We start from the raw sequence: 16,344 nt of genomic DNA, 5'->3' as shown, positions 1-16,344 counted from the left end.
ATCAGTTCGGACACCTCAGTCATGGACTGGGTCCTTCGCATCATGGATGGAAGTCGCCTGGACCGGGTCAGGCATCCGTTCCGACACCTCAGTCATGGACTGGGTCCTTTGCCTCATGGATGGAAGTCGCCTGGACCGGGTCAGGCATCCGTTCCGACACCTCAGTCATGGACTGGGTCCTTCGCATCATGGATGGAAGTCGCCTGGACCGGGTCAGGCATCCGTTCGGACACCTCAGTCATGGACCGGGTCCTTCTCATCATGGATGGAAGTCTGTGAGGGACGCGAATAAGGACACAAAAAGGTAAAACTGGACCGCACATAGCGGAGAAAGCTTAATTAAAAGCACAAACACACACTTGTCTCGACATGATATCTGATTAAATTAGCACGATAAGAGGTGATAGTGGATGATAACCGAAGCTGGCGGGTGCTAGCAGGTGGAATCCGAGTGTCAGTGTATCGGTGTCGGAGGGTCGCTTTATAGCACTGGCAGTCGTTAAAAATTCAACCTTTTCACGTTTGAAATACATTGTTAATATTATTATTGCAGGAAGTAATATTACAGCTGTATGATCAGCTTCCGTTGGTTATGGTGCGGGCTGTGGGGACGCATAAATTAAATTGAAGTAGATCTCCACTGGTTTAAATTGAATGAATTATATAATCATATTTAATTTAGATAGCGGGAGAGAGACCTTCGCTTCGTCCTGGATGCGCACGGTTCCGATTTCTCCTGCCCATCAGCCATAAAAGGACTTTTTAAAAGGACAGTTCAGAGAGGCGGCAGGTTTTCCTCGCACCGCTAGATGGCGGTAAAGGACCGATCGGTTACAGATCGGTGATCGATTTTTATCCAGTTGGTCATTTTTTTTATATATGTAATTTATCTTTGAGTCTAGTCCGAACACCAACAGCGTGAACAGAGAAGTATCACCTATGTTTGACTGCACAGCTGCTTCTTTAATGACTACAGTGTGAGTGGGAGGCAGTACATTAAATATGGATCATCTAAAAATAATTCTGTTTTTGTTTTTGTTCCTGTTTAGCAGCTACACTCTGTTGGTGCAGCCTCCCTTCTGGCCAGGCTGAGGAGCTGAAGCTGCTGCTGCTGCTGCTGCTGCTGTAGCTGCTGAAGCTGCTGCTGAAGCTGCTGAAGCTGCTGCTGCTGCTGCTGAAGCTGCTGCTGCTGAAGCTGCTGCTGCTGCTGCTGCTGCTGCTGCTGCTGCTGTAGCTGCTGTAGCTGCTGCTGCTGCTGCTGCTCTGCTGCTGCTGCTGCTGCTGCTGTAGCTGCTGAAGCTGCTGCTGAAGCTGCTGCTGCTGCTGCTGTAGCTGCTGCTGCTGCTGCTGCTGCTGTAGCTGCTGCTGCTGCTGTAGCTGCTGCTGCTGCTGCTGAAGCTGCTGCTGCTGCTGTAGCTGCTGCTGCTGCTGAAGCTGCTGCTGCTGCTGCTGAGCTGCTGCTGCTGCTGTAGCTGTAGCTGCTGCTGCTGCTGAAGCTGCTGCTGCTGCTGTAGCTGCTGCTGCTGCTGAAGCTGCTGCTGCTGCTGCTGTAGCTGCTGCTGCTGCTGAAGCTGCTGCTGCTGCTGTAGCTGCTGCTGCTGCTGAAGCTGCTGCTGCTGCTGCTGCTGCTGCTGTTGCTGCTGCTGAAGCTGCTGCTGCTGCTGAAGCTGCTGCTGTTGCTGCTGCTGTTGCTGCTGAAGCTGCTGCTGCTGTAGCTGCTGCTGTTGCTGCTGAAGCTGCTGCTGCTGAAGCTGCTGCTGTTGCTGCTGAAGCTGCTGCTGCTGCTGCTGCTGCTGTGCTGCTGTAGCTGCTGCTGCTGAAGCTGTAGCTGCTGCTGCTGTAGCTGCTGCTGCTGCTGCTGTAGCTGCTGCTGCTGCAGCTGCTGCTGCTGAAGCACTTTCCTCTCTCATTGGTTGTTGTTGTTCAGGCTGGTTGTGTGTTTGGGCCCTCTGCTCTGCCCCCCCCCCCCCCCCACACACACACACACACACACACACCACACACACACACACACACACACACCCTTTCTCCTGCTATATTCCAGTCGGTACCCTTAAATCAGTGGTTCCTAGCCTGGGTTCGATCGAACCTCAGGGGTTTGGTGAGTCGGTCTCAGGGGTCTGGCGGAGGTCAAGACACCCACCTGTATCCGTGCTGACGCCCCGCTGGGCCACAGGTGATCTGCTCGGCCTGCAGGGAATTTGGTGCTCGGTCGTCGACTTGTGGCTGTTGTGTTGGTACGTCTGTGGTTTCTTCCTCCATATTTGGATCCGGCTGGGAGTCAGCGTCCAAGTTGAGCCGTTCTGGTCCTGCACCGACTAAACCAAGGGAGCGACTCCTAAAGCGGCGTGGAGACGGGCGACAGGAGCGCCACGCTTGCTGAGTTGGAGGCCAAGACTCGAACAGACGGATCCTCTGCTAGTTTTATTCTTTGAGCCGCGGTGTTGGTGCACGGTTCATTTTAGGCACCAGCTAAATATGAAGGCAAGGTTCAGGAGCTCTGTTAGAATAGTTAGAAAAGCTACTTTTGGACTAAAACTAAAAATCTGCCACCTCACCGAATCCCTTTTCTAGTGTAGAAACAGGAAATGTGCATCATGTTCCTCCTCTCCAGCCTGTTCCTGATCCTGGTTCTTCATCCCAAAAAGCTTCCACACACAAACTTCTGCAGCGTCGGAATTCTTTGCAAAAAGAGCCGACAAAGGAAGCAGAGGAGGGAGAATTGGGAGTGCGAGGGCAGCCGTGCGGTTGGTGATCAAGGCTGATAAAGGAGGGCTAATCCGGCCTCTGTGCTGCAGCTCAGTGTTCTGGCACCATCTGGGCCTTTTGTGTGCAGGGAGACGGTATCGGACCGGGCTGAGCTGCACAGTGCTGACCGCCCCCTGACGCTGATGAAACCTGCCCCAGATGCAGCCAAGGCCCTTTTTAGACCGTCCGCCTTCTTTTCTTTTCTACATTTTTAACAGGACGTAGAAAAAAAACGGAGGCTCTGACGGGTGTCAAACGCCTCTGGGACGATCAGCTGTTCCAGGAGAGGGTTTCACTCCCAACGCGTCCTAAAAGCAGGTCGTACGGACCTTCAGTAACCTGACAGAACTGGAAATATCTCTCTCACACGCACACACACACACACACACACACACACACACACACACACACACACACACCCCCTGTAGACTGTTGTGTGTGCGCTCTAAACCGGCTCCGCTGATGACGGACGGACTTTTGCATGAAACTGCTCTTTGATCAGACACAAAGCAGTCTTGGGGCCCAACAGAAACCACCCATAATGAAGGCAGATCCAGGCGGGGGGGGGGGCGGCGGGCGCTAGGACCCAGCTGCTCCGGCGGGCCTGGACCTCCCTCCCTCCCTCCCTCCCTCCCTCCTGCCTGACTCTAGCGCAGCGCTCAGACGATGCATTCAGGGCCGACTGAGCCTCGCTGCTCTTTTCTGTCTCCTGGCTGCTGCCGAGTCACTGGAGGTTTTAAAGTTCTGAGTGGACCCAACAGGCCCACGGGGAGGTGGTGCGGGAGGGGGGGATGATTCTGCAGAGGGAGAGACGGACGCTCCGGTAGCACCAACACATCCACAACATCCTCTTTGGCTCGCCACGGTAACGCTCGCTCGCAGCTCAGACGGATGATGTCACAGTCGAGGAGGAACGTGCACCCCCGGGTGAGTGTGCGGGTCGGTCCCGAGGATGTCTGTGGTCTTTAGGTTCTGCTCAGAGCCCTGTTGCTGGCTCCGGTTCTGCTCCGCCTCAGCCTCACATTCCTCTGTCTGCTTCGTCACCTCTTTGTTCGGCCCCGACCCCCCCCGGCCCCGACCCCCCCCGGCCCAGGACCCCCCCCGGCCCGGCCCCGACCCCCCCCGGCTTCGCCGTGGCCCCGTGTTGGGACCCTCTGATCATGGGGCTCTTTGAACCTGCTGGCCTGGTTCTCCAGAAGCGTTTGGTTCCTGGACCCACGACCGGTGAAGGTGGCAGGACTTGCTGGGTCCCTGGAACTGTGAGGGGGTTCACCAGGACCTTCAAAGCTCCCAGATCGTTGCTCAGCACCCGTTCTGACGGCTCGGATCAGCACTTTTACCACTGTTAGCATGAAACAACCTCCCTGTTCTCTTCCTCTGGTGTCGGCTTGTGTTGACTGAATAATTCAGTGTGTCCTCATTGGGTCGCCTTCCAGCACATCACACCAGAACCTCCAAAACGCTTCAGTTCTGTTTCCTAAAGCAGAAGCTGGATTCTGACCCAAAGAGGAACAATTGCTAACAGATGAGCAGAATCAGCATGAGCGGAGGAGTCAGTCCCGTCTGCTTCTGTCCTCTGGACATGAATTATGAGTCGGGATCATTAGAATTTCAGTAACGATGGGAATTGGGGAGTCACGTGTGGAGTGGAGGAAAAGGTTCTGGTAGCACTGTTGGATGAAGCAGGATTGTGGATAATTGTGGGGACAGATGAGACGTAAACAGGAGGAACTGTGGGTGATTAGACCACCAAGCGTGTGAGGAGCTCCTAACTGGGAGATTATGTTCAACAAAGAACTCTGTATGTCTCCACATTCCAGCATTTCCTTAGGTCTGCTGGTCCTGCTGTAAGACCTGGAAGTATGCGTGTTGGTTCTGATAGCTGGAGCCGGGTGGCTGTTCTGCTGAGTCACCGTTGGTCTGAGTTCTGCTTCTAAATGAGCTTCTGCACTTTGATGAGATCATGTTTGAGTTGGTGGATTTAACAGAGGAATCAGCTGAAAATTGAAAATCTCACTTTGAAACGAGCAACTGTTCAGATTAAAAATGCCGCGTCATCCCTCCGCAGACCGGCAGCAGCAGGATGAGCTCAGACGGGGGCGGCCGGCCCGTCAAAGTGGGCTCCCCGGTGGAGGTGATCGGCAAGGGGCAGCGCGGCGCCGTGGCCTTCATCGGCAACACCCTCTTCGCCTCCGGGAAGTGGGTGGGAGTGATCCTGGACGAGGCCAAGGGCAAGAACGACGGCACCGTGCAGGGCAAGCGCTACTTCACCTGCGAGGAGAACCACGGGATATTTGTGCGACAGTCGCAGGTAAGCGGCCCCGCTCAGCTCCTGAGGAGGACTCGCCGTGTCCGTCCTCCACTGACTGGACCGTCAGAACCTGCAGGAACCTGCACCAGGATCAGCTGATCTAGTTGGATGCTCCTGTTTCAGATCCAGCTGGTCGACGATGGAGCAGACACGACCTCCCCAGAGACCCCTGAGCCGGGCGCTGGCAAGGCTCTCAAACGAGGTACAGGAGGGGCTTGATGAGGGTCATAACGAGGGGCTTAACGAGGGGCACGACCTTTAGGCTCGTTACACATCGTTGACACTCGTGTCCTCGGCTGATTTAACCTGCAGAAGATAAATGATCCCTGGTCCCTGGAGCTGCTCCCTCACTGTCTCTTTTTATGCCCTCAGAGATCCTGGAGTCGTCCAAGACGACCAAACTGGTGAGTTGGCCGGTGCTGCATATTATGGGCTGTTACCTTGTTTGGTTAACGTGTGATACAGGAATTGATTGTTTTATGGACTAAAACATTTCTTTTAAAGGATAAGAAATAATCTGTACACTTGGATATCTAATCTTTTATACTGATAAGAGATTCTTGAACACTTTAGAAGTCGGGACTGTTTTTACACGTCGCACCTGCCGGCGCCCAGCAGGGGGCGCTGTCGGCCACAGTAAAACTACAACAGAAAAACTTTATTCTTCTTCCCAAAATTTAGAAGTTTGGTCCCTTAAACGTCAGTTTTTTTTCTATTTTTGCATTTACTATGTTCACATTTTGTTGGTAAAGCAAATATTTCCCGTTTTCTTTTTGTGCTGATGATGGAATCTGAACCCAGCTGCTCGCTCTCAAACGTCCTCATATAAAACAACTCATTTTGATTTTTGTGTGAGAAGGATGAATTTTGTGTGTGTGAATGTTGGTTTCTGTGTGGCCCCCCCCCGGTCAGTGTCCCCCCCCCCCCTCCCAGTGCCCCCCCTTCCCCCCCCCAGCATGCATCAGACGAACCTTTAACATCCACCGTTCCTCCTCTCCTCCCTCATTTCCTTCCCTTCTTCCCTTCAACCAAGCAGCGAGGAATGAAGCCCAAAAAGGTGGCGCATGTTTCTCTGGTACTGATGTTATGCTGATGGTTGTGGTCGCCGTGGCAACTGTGGCTCTGAATGGCCTTGCTGCTGCATGGCACCTGGGCCCCGTTGCTCATTTAGCTGAGCTGCTGTGAGTGGCTGGATGGAGGTGTCACCTGTGTCCATCATGTCACCTGTGTCCATCATGTCACCTGTGTCCATCATGTCACCTGTGTCCACCATAACTTCACACTCATCATCTCACCTGTGTCCGTCATGTCACCTGTGTCATCATAGCATCGCACTCATCATGTCACCTGTGTCCATCATGTCATCACTCATCATGTCACCTGTGTCTGTCATGTCACCTGACCGCTGCTCTCGTGTGTCTCGCCTCTGCTTTGCCTCAATGTGCACCAACATCCCAGTAACGTCGTCTTTAACGTCAGTAATCGGCCCGATATCGTCTGATAGATCAGATCATCGTGATCATCTTCAGTGGTGCCTGATGAGTCTAGTCAGGGAAACTGTCTTTGGCTGGTACCGAGTCGTCCCCGAGGCCAGAACTGAGCCAGAACTGGGCCAGACCTGAGCCAGACCTGAGCCAGAACTGAGCCAGAACTGAGCCAGACCTGCTTCAGGGGCTCCTGTGAGAGCAGGTCAGCTGGTTCCAGGTGTTGCTCAGGTTCCGGCCACAATAGTGGCAGTAAATAATCCTCGTATTGGGCTGTTGGACCTGGTTGATGATATTTCTGATCCACAGAACACAGAACAAATCCTCCTTTATGTGCCGGTGCTGGAGGTTCTGGTGCTCTTCATCCTGAGATGAACCCGACCCGTTTCTCCTCTCTGTCCTGCTGGTGACACCAGAGGTGTCGTGATGCGTCTGACCCGACCCAGCTTCCTGTCTGGGCCCGTCTGTGGCAACATTTGTCCACCAAGTATTTGAGGTTTAATCTCAGAGAATCCGGACTCTTCACACGGAACCAGATGTTGGGACATTTAGGAGAAAAGAACTCCAACAATCACTGAAACAAACAGAACGAGCAGGAAATCAAAACCATCAACAAATGCAGAACCTTGTTCAGATCTTCACTCTAATGGGATGAGCTCATTCCATCCCATAGGGAGGAGGAGTGTTGCTAGGAGACACCAGAGGCTTGCATCACTCATTTCTGCTCCATTTCTAAAACCAACCTTCTGTCTCACATCACCCAGTCTCACCCTCCTGTCCCCGTCTGCCTGTGCTGGGTGGTCATGGGGGAGGGGGGGGGCAGTGATGTAATGCAGCAACAGACCGCTGGCAAATCAGTGAAGGGAGGGGGGAGGGGAGGGGGCGTGGCCTGTGAGCAGCAGCAGGTCAGACGCTCGCTACACGAGATGTCACAGTCGTAGCCGGAGCAGAACGGGCAGGGAGGCGCCGGCCGAGGGTCGGGCGAAGAGAGGAGCAGGGCGATATCGACGGGGACGGGGAGGCGAGCCTGGGGAGGGAGGAGAGCCTGGGGAGGGAGGAGAGCCTGGGGGGGAGGAGAGCCTGGGGGGGAGGAGAGCCTGGGGAGGGAACAGCGCTTCGGCCATTTGCACCGCCGCAGCTTCCCGGCCTGATCGTCTGCTCGTCTGTCTGTGGATCCGCCTCTTATCAGCCTTCTGTGTGTGTGTGTGTGTGTGTGTGTGTGTGTGTGTGTGTGTGTGTGTGTGTGTGCGTCTTCTTTCCCTGCCAAAATGATGAGGCAGACGCCTGCACCTCGAAAGGTAGAGACCTCCAGTTGATCCTCATCTTTTGGGATGTTGCTGTCGGAGCCGACTCGGATTGATGGAAGTTTTAGTTTTGCTTCATTGGAGGGAAACTTCACCTGCAGCTTCTTTCTGCTCCACGTCTTCTTTTGCTAAATCATGCCGACCTTTCTGTTGGAGTTTATTTTTGGGCGGTTCTGTCTTCCGGGGTTTGATGTTTTCATGCAGCACCAGGAAACCTCGTGGTCCTGCTGATGTTTGCAGATGTTCCCCTGCTGCCGGTACGGTCTGTCCTGTTAGCTTAGCTCTGGTTAGCTAATGTCTGCTGAGGGGTCCAGTTCTAATCCCATAAAGATCGAGGAGATGGAGCCACAGACTCGGAGGAAGGTTGGTCACGACGGCCGGGACCCTGCAGAGACCCCAAGAGGTCTTTCTGGAGCTCTTCTCCCCACTGAATTAGAGGGAACGGGGTTGGGCTTCAGCCCCAGCCCTGCATTATGGGATGGATCTGTGTGGTGGAGGTTTAATGTAACAGTTGTAATATAGATGAAAGCTAACAAACTGGGAGGCAATCGGCTTCAACCGTCCTTTGTTTTCATGCTGGAGTCTCAAATTTTTATTATAAATGATCAATTCCAGATGATACATTTAACTCCTGCTGAGTTAATTCATGTTGTCACTACACAGTGGTGAAGGGATGAGGAGGGATGAGTGAAGGGATGAGGAGGGATGGGGAGTGAAGGGATGAGGAGGGATGGGGAGGGATGAGTGAAGGGGTGAGGAGGGATGAGGAGTGAAGGGGTGAGGAGCTTTTCTTGAGGCCCTGAGTCTGAACTTTAGGGCGACAGTTGTCTGTCTGGTCCCAGCGGTGCCAGCCACAGCGTGTTATCTTAGATCATGTGACGAGGGGGCGGGGCCAGTGGGGGAAACAATGGCGTTCCCGGGCTGCTGCATGATAAACGACCCATTGTGATACAGATTTCAGACGCTTTTATGTTCCGGGTCAGTTGAGAATGATGTATTAATTTCACTCCTTTTGTCTGTAGAACTTTTGCTTCCGATCAGCTCTGACTGTGTTTCCTTCCTCTTTTCTTCCTCCACTGCCTTTATTTCCCATCCTCTTCCTCAGACCACGGCCAGAAGGCCCAAGGTGAGCCCCGTCTTTAAACCCTTCGAGGCTGATTACTTCTGATATTCTCATGTGACCCTGTTGCTCTGCTGGACCGCGTGCGTGTGTGTGAGGGCTTGTTTTGAGCCGTAAAATCCCAAGATGACCTGGAAAACAGAATATTCAGCAGAATTAAATATTGTTAAGAAAAAAAGGAAGTTGTTGGGTAGAAGCATTGGCTGATGTTCCAAACCAGGACAAAGCTCATGTGAGGTGCTTGTTGATCTCTTTATTCGTGTCTCCTTTGCTGTTTGTTAGCATTAGCATTAGCATTTTCTGCCTGTGTCTGCAGCAGCCAGGTCGTCCTGCAGCCTCCGGTGGGAAGGGCGCCGCCTCTGGCTCGGCCTCGGCCTCGGCCGGGGAGATGAGCAGCAGCGAGCCCAGCACGCCGGCTCAGACCCCTCTGGCCGCTCCCGTCATCCCAACCCTGCACTCGCCAGGAAACCCTCCGCCGCCGCCCCCCAGCAAGGTCAGAGTCAGCCTCAGTCACTGCAGGTTCCATCTGGGTTCAACACAACCCAGGAAGTGTTCCACATCAGCATTCCTGATGAAAACAAGCAGCAGGTAAATCAGGGGTGGCAGCGTCCTCGTAGGTCGTAGAAATATACACTTTTTAAACGCCGCCGTCATCCCGGCGCTCTGGGAATGAGCGTGATCTTCTGAGGTCCTGGAAATCCACTCGCCCAAAAACACTCTTATAACTATGTCGACTCCGGTGCTGGAGCTGAGGCCACCACAGATCTTTCAGACCTCACAAGTGCCTCAGAAGTTCTTCTGCACATTTCTAATCATTGCACCAGATCATTAATCATGGAGATGGATCTGCCGGCCCCAGAGGGAGCAGCTCGACGGGACAAAACCGTTTCAAAACCCAAAAAGGGAATTTTAAAATGGACGTGGAGACGAACGATGCTGCGACCTTGGCCGGTCGGCTCAGGGTCGGTTCGTCTCTGTTGTCTGTTCGATAAGGAAACATCAGGGATTTCCACTCATTAGCTGCCCTTTTCTGTCTCATTAGGAGGACGTCACCATGGCAACACAGGTGCAGTTGATGCTTTGTGGGTCCTTCTGTTAACTGGTGTGAGCTGTAGTTGGCTTGACTCGGTGTCCTCACCATGGCGACGCTTGTGTGTTGATGTGGATTAACAGCAAACTTCTGGTTTGGAAGGTTCTGCCTGAGCCGCTTCAGGCGTTCAGTTCTTACTGAGGAAGAACCGTCATGAAAGTTCTCCTCCCACCTGCTCAGGAGGAGGAGGCCCTCCGCGGACAGGTGAAGGACCTGGAGGAGAAGCTGGAGACGCTGAAGATGAAGCGGACAGAGGACAAGGCCAAACTGAAGGAGCTGGAGAAGCACAAGATCCAGCTGGAGCAGCTGCAGGAGTGGAAGACCAAGATGCAGGAGCAGCAGGCAGAGCTTCAGAAACATCTGAAAGAGGCCAAGAGGGTGAGGAGCAACAGGCGGGAAGTCACGGGAAATGTAATAATGGTGCCTTTAAAATGAATGTGGCTTGTTTCTTGTGAGTAGGAGGCCAAGGAGGCCATGGAGGCGAAGGAACGTTACATGGAGGAGATGTCAGACACAGCAGACGCAATAGAAATGGCCACGCTAGACAAGGAGATGGCTGAGGAGCGGGCCGAGTCTCTGCAGCTGGAGGTCGACTCCCTCAAGGAGAGAGTGGACGAGCTCACCATGGACCTGGAGATCCTCAAGCACGAGATCGAGGAGAAAGGTAGAACCAAGCTGAGACCTTATTTGGACACTTCCAGGCCCACCGGCATGATGGTGAGCTGGTATTCCTCCGAGTCTCAGCGGCTCTTTCTGGGGTTCCTCAGGTTCAGATGGTGCTGCCTCCAGTTACCAGGTGAAGCAGCTGGAGGAGCAGAACGCCAGACTGAAGGAAGCGCTGGTCAGGTGGGCTGGAACGAGCACGGATGTGCCTGTGATCCTTAGTTTGCTCCTCCTGAACGTGCCTCCCTCGCCTGTGCCAGGATGCGTGATCTGTCGGCGTCAGAGAAGCAGGAACACGTGAAGCTGCAGAAGCAGATGGAGAAGAAGAACATGGAGCTGGACACTCAGAGGAGCCAGAAGGAGAAACTGCAGGAAGAGATGGCGGCTGCAGAAAAGACCATCGACGAACTGAAAGAGCAGGTGAGTGTTCCAGCGGGCGGGAGGAGCAGGAGCAGGCGGAGACCTCGGTCACTGACCAGCGCCTCTGCTGTAGGTGGACGCAGCCTTGGGGGCAGAGGAGATGGTGGAGATGCTGACAGAGAGGAACCTGGACCTGGAGGAGAAAGTCCGGGAGCTGAGGGAGACGGTCACCGACCTGGTGTGTGATTTTTTTTGGATGGTTTGGTGGGAAATGGAGTCGCGAGCCGTGACAGGATCTCCATCTCTCAGGAAGCGATAAACGAGATGAACGATGAGCTGCAGGAGAACGCCAGAGAGACGGAACTGGAGCTGAGGGAGATGTTGGATCTGGGCGCTGCCAGAGTCCGAGAGGCGGAGAAACGGGTGGAGGCGTCGCAGGAGACCGTGGCCGATTACCAGCAGACCATCAAGAAATACCGCGAGCTCACGGCTCACCTGCAGGTACGGCGTGAAGACGGCGGCGGCCGAGACGGCAGCACGCCTCCGTGTCTCAGCCTCTTGGTTCCCGCTGCAGGAGGTGAACAGAGAGCTGACCAGTCAGCAGGAAGCGTCCGCAGAGCTGCAGCAGCAGCCGCCAGCGGAGATGTTTGATTTCAAGATCAAGTTCGCCGAGACGAAGGCCTACGCCAAGGTCAGGTGGAGGAACGCCTCGGGTTAGGGTTAGGGTCGGGCGTAACCTTGTTTCGCTCTCCCCAGGCCATCGAGATGGAGCTGAGGAAGATGGAGGTGGGTCAGGCCAACAGGCACGTGTCCCTTCTGACCTCCTTCATGCCGGAGTCCTTCCTTCGCCACGGCGGCGATCACGACTGCATCCTGGTGCTGCTGCTCATCCCCAGACTCATTTGCAAGGTAGCTCTTTGTTTAACCGCGGCGGAAGCAGAAGCTGCAGGATCTGACGTGTCCCGATGCGTCCGCAGGCCGAGCTGATCGGCAAACAGGCTCAGGAGAAGTTTGACCTGCATGAGAACTGTGTGGAGCGGGCGGGGCTGCGGGGAGCTGCTGGCGAGCAGCTGAGCTTCGCCGGGGGTTTGGTCTACTCTCTGAGTCTGCTGCAGGCCACGCTCCACAGATACCAGCAGTACGTCCCAGCCGAAGTCACGCCAGGTTGATTTGGGTGCACGTGAACGGTCCTTTTTACAGTACTTGCTTCTGTTGAGGGCTCTGACCCAGTGCAGCGTGGAGGTCTACAAGAAGATCGGCGCTCTGTATCCCGAGATGAGCGTCCACGAGCGTTCCCTGGATTTCCTCATCGACCTGCTGCACAAAGACCAGCTGGACGAGACCGTCAACGTGGAGCCGCTGACCAAGGCTATTAAATACTATCAGGTTAGTGTTGACCAGCGCCGGTGCCGTTTGTGGGCTGTTTTACTCCGTCTGCCCCTCCTCCCTCCCTCAGCACCTCTACAGCATCCACCTGGCAGAGCAGCCTGAGGACTGCACCGTGCAGCTGGCCGATCACATCAGAGTGAGTGATCAGCCGCCGCCGCTCGCTCCCGGGGGCGCCCGTGGTCACCGCCTGCTCTTTCTGCGTGCAGTTTACCCAGAGTGCCCTGGACTGCATGGCGGTGGAGGTGGGGCGGCTCCGGGCCTTCCTGCACGTGGGTCAGGAGAAGGCCGACCTCGCCGTGCTGCTGAAAGACCTGGAGACGTCCTGCAGCGACATCCGACAGTTCTGCAAGAAGATCCGCAGGAGGATGCCCGGAACTGATGCTCCAGGCATCCCAGCAGCACTCAGCTTTGGACAGCAGGTAACTATGGCAACCAGACTCCTCACTTTTTTAAAGTCCCGTCTGGTGAAGCGGAGATGTTTGACACCTGTCTTCGTTTTCCCCGGAGGTGTCCGACACCCTCTCCGAGTGCAGGAAACACCTCACCTGGGTGGTGGCCGTCCTGCAGGAGGTGGGGGCAGCCGGCGCTCAGATGATGTCACCTCTGGGTGAACAGGAGGGGCTGGCAGCTGGCAAAATGGAGGATGTGGCTTTTAAGGCTGGAGAGCAGGTAGAGGAAAACTGCACATGTGCTCTTCTAAACTCAGAGGCCCTTTAAAATCATCTGAAAGATGGATTGGAAGCACATCTGACCAACTGGCAGAAACCTGTTTCAGATCTATGGATCCCAGGGCGCCAACCCCTACGATTGCCTGCGTCAGTCCTGCAGTATCGTCATAGCAACCATGAACAAGATGGCCACTGCCATGCAGGAGGGAGAGTACGACTCCGAGAAGCCTCAAAATAAGGTGAGAGACCGAGACCCAGAAGCAGAAGCAGCTACTTCTGCTGCAGGTTCTGGTTGTGACAGGAAGCTGTGGTGCCCATCAGAACCCTCCACCCGTGGAAGTACGAGCGGCGGCTCTCCGGGCGGAAATCACAGATGCTGAAGGTCTCGGCCTGAAGCTGGAGGACAGAGAGACGGTCATCAAAGAGCTGAAGAAGTCGCTCAAGATCAAGGTCGGGCCAGCGTGGCGACGCCCAACCATTCAAGTTTGAAGGATCCGTTTGATTCTGGATTCCTGTCTTCAGGGGGAAGAGCTGAGCGAGGCCAACGTGCGCCTCAGCCTGCTGGAGAAGAAGCTGGACAGTTCGTCCAAAGACGCAGACGAACGAGTGGAGAAGATCCAGATTCAGCTGGACGAGGCTCAGACTCTGCTGAAGAAGAAAGAGAGGTGAGGAGAGTTCAGACAGACGCACGTTGTGGACGCACGCCTACAGCCGTCCTGTCCACAGGGACTTCGAGGAGACCATGGACGCTCTGCAGGCCGACATCGACCAGCTGGAGTCTGAGAAGGCCGAGCTGAAGCAGCGGGTCAGCAGCCAGGCGAAGATGGGCCTCGAGGGCCGAGGAGGCGCCGCGTCTGGAGTCGCTTCCATCGTGACGGGAATAGCAGGAGGTGAGTGGGGGGCGCACGTCACCATGGCGACGACGAGTTCGTGTCTGACAGGCTTTCACTTAACACCTTTCATGTCTCTGGTTTGTTGTTTCAGAGGAACAAAAAGGTATCTTACCTGCTTGTGTTCACACATGCTGATGATTCTGCATGTTTAATTCAGGATATCTGCAGGTCTTAAAGATTTAAATCCATTAACTTGTTCTAGTGTTCTTAAAGACACTGAAAAGGTCCTAATTTAATACGAACCCTGCAGATACTCGTTTACATTTAAATCTTCATCTAGTAAAGCATGTGCATCATTTTCCTGCATGGTCTTCATCATACTCATCACCAGGCTCATCAACGTTGCCTCAGGCTCAGTTAAACTTTAAGCATCAGCCAAGAGCAGCCAGTAGGTCCAGTGGTGGTCATGGTGTGTACCTGTTCTCCAGCAACCATGATGTCCGGCGTTGGCGCTGGTTCAGGCCTCCAGGTGGTTGATTCGCCGCTGCTGACTCAGCAGATTGAGGCTCAGAGACTCTGCATCAAGCACCTGAAGAATGAAAACAACAGACTGAAGGTTTGAAGGACATCAAGGCTGGAACTGAACCCAAAAACAAAAGCACATCATCATCCAAACATCTTCTCCCCTGCAGGCTGAGAAGATGCGCGCTCAGCTCGCCTCCCTGCCTCCCCTGCACGTGCCCAAGCTCCCCTCCAGGCAGGAGGGCCACCCTGAAGTGCTCTCCAGCGCCCTCTACCGCAAGGCCGACCAGCTCTTGGAAACACTTCTGCAGATGAGCGCCAACGTCAAGGTGGTGGACGTCACCGGGAGGTCTCCAGGTGAGTCAGCAGGAATTCATGAGCGCGTGCGTGAGGCTTCCTGAAACGTTTCTGTGCTACAGTGACACCTAGTGCCCAGCTGCTGGAACAGACGGCTCGGCTGCAGTCGCTGAGCGACACCCTGGCCAGGTTAAAGGTAATCACTCATCAGAGCCTCCTGCTGGCTCACCTCAGTCACCGTTGTGGTAAAATGATGCTCTTGTGGCAGGACGAGGTTGCAGAGCACATCGTGAACCAGCAGCGTGGCGCTCGAGCCTCCTCAGATTTCGCCACCTTCCCCTCGACCTTGTTCGTTAAGGTGAAAGAACAAAATCGGGTCAAATTCTTGTCAAATATCACATTATCACCGCCGGAGCAATAAAATGAAGCATGTTGGGACGCACCGTCTCCGCAGGCGAAGGAGGAGAAGCAGGCCGACGCGGTGCTGGTGGGGCGAGTCATGGTGCCGTGTCCTCGCGGTCAGGAGCAGGTCCACCGCCTGGTTCTGCCGCAGCGCCAGCTGCAGAGGATCCACAGTCTGCTCCGGAGCTAAAACCGGCCTGTCCCGAGGGGCGCAGCACCCTCCAGCTTCACTTCTGCAGTCTGGGTTCGTTCCACGTTAATATCAGTAGAACTTTAAAAACGTCCCGGTTGACAGAACCAGGAAGGATCATGACGGCCGCGAGGCCTCCGGGTTGGTTCCTAAAGTGATCGGAAGATTCTGCATGATGCCTAACCCGCCCCCTCGTCGTGATGCTGAACCCGTTCGTCCAGAAATGTGAGCTACAGTCACAGGTCCTTGATGGCGTGTTGATGTAAATGTCGTCACTGTCGTGTGTCGTGTTCTTAGACTGGCTAAAGGGAAACAGGTGATTTAGAAGGAAAAGAACCCTCATTTTAATCCAAGCTGTTTTGCACAGATAATCCTGCACAGAGGCTTTAATTACACATAATCCTGATGTTCTGATTATTGACATGATTAATGTTAACATGCTGGTAGAACACTAATTGTAATAACGGTCCAGTTTAATTTGGTTGTATTCTACCTGTGCTGTAATCACATGTAAACATTTACATATGACTGGATTTTTTGAAGTTGGTGATTAATTTTTCTAATATTCCCATTTTGTCACCTTTACCTGCCTTATTTTACCTTTTAGACCAAACTTAATTTGATGCATGTTTGCCAAAGAGCCCCCCTTTAAATGTTCTAATTAATTTATTTAATGACTATTTATGTCCATATCATAACTTAATTTAACGGTACATGCTCAGTGAAAACTGTAGATTTGTTATTTAACTTTTTGTAGCTGATCTGTGGCCTGCCTGTGATTCCTGATGTGACTTCCTGTTGTTGCACAGCTGCAAACATCTGCTCAATAAAGCCATTAAAGCAGCACGTTTGTCCTCGCTCGGCTATTTTAACAGTTTAATTCCAGCTGAAACTGAACACGCAGCTCGATGTTTTAAAAAGATGAGAAGGATCAAGTGAGAAAATGCAGGTTTCTCTTATCAG

General features: G+C 53.8%; 1 protein-coding gene across 29 annotated transcripts; it reads left to right on the top strand.

The window, feature by feature from the left end:
• The first annotated feature begins 155 nt into the window (after positions 1-155).
• dctn1b (dynactin 1b) lies at positions 156-16,225 on the top strand. 29 transcript variants are annotated; one of them, XM_057012051.1, is made up of 32 exons: positions 156-304; positions 4,817-5,059; positions 5,183-5,261; positions 5,432-5,463; positions 6,093-6,134; positions 7,824-7,841; positions 8,953-8,973; positions 9,284-9,460; positions 10,010-10,033; positions 10,238-10,435; positions 10,517-10,721; positions 10,825-10,903; positions 10,981-11,140; positions 11,214-11,318; positions 11,390-11,581; positions 11,655-11,771; positions 11,837-11,989; positions 12,058-12,218; positions 12,298-12,466; positions 12,537-12,605; positions 12,676-12,888; positions 12,977-13,138; positions 13,245-13,376; positions 13,459-13,587; positions 13,660-13,802; positions 13,864-14,027; positions 14,122-14,133; positions 14,459-14,586; positions 14,663-14,849; positions 14,912-14,985; positions 15,058-15,147; positions 15,244-16,225. In XM_057012051.1, the coding sequence occupies exons 2-32, from the start codon at positions 4,832-4,834 to the stop codon at positions 15,379-15,381; spliced, it is 3,801 nt and encodes a 1,266-aa protein (XP_056868031.1). In that variant the 5' UTR covers positions 156-304; positions 4,817-4,831; the 3' UTR covers positions 15,382-16,225. The 29 variants fall into 29 exon arrangements, with proteins under 29 accessions (XP_056868031.1, XP_056868013.1, XP_056868011.1 ...); XM_057012033.1 differs by lacking the exon at positions 156-304 and adding an exon at positions 3,400-3,675 and having other exon boundaries at positions 6,096-6,134; positions 9,287-9,460; XM_057012031.1 differs by lacking the exon at positions 156-304 and adding an exon at positions 3,400-3,675 and having other exon boundaries at positions 6,096-6,134.
• Positions 16,226-16,344: the final 119 nt, after the last annotated feature.

The sequence above is a fragment of the Takifugu flavidus genome, chromosome 16 (genome assembly GCF_003711565.1).
Source record: "Takifugu flavidus isolate HTHZ2018 chromosome 16, ASM371156v2, whole genome shotgun sequence".
NCBI lineage: Eukaryota > Metazoa > Chordata > Actinopteri > Tetraodontiformes > Tetraodontidae > Takifugu > Takifugu flavidus.
Note: the sequence above shows the minus strand (reverse complement) of the source record. Positions and strands in the feature narration are given on the sequence as shown.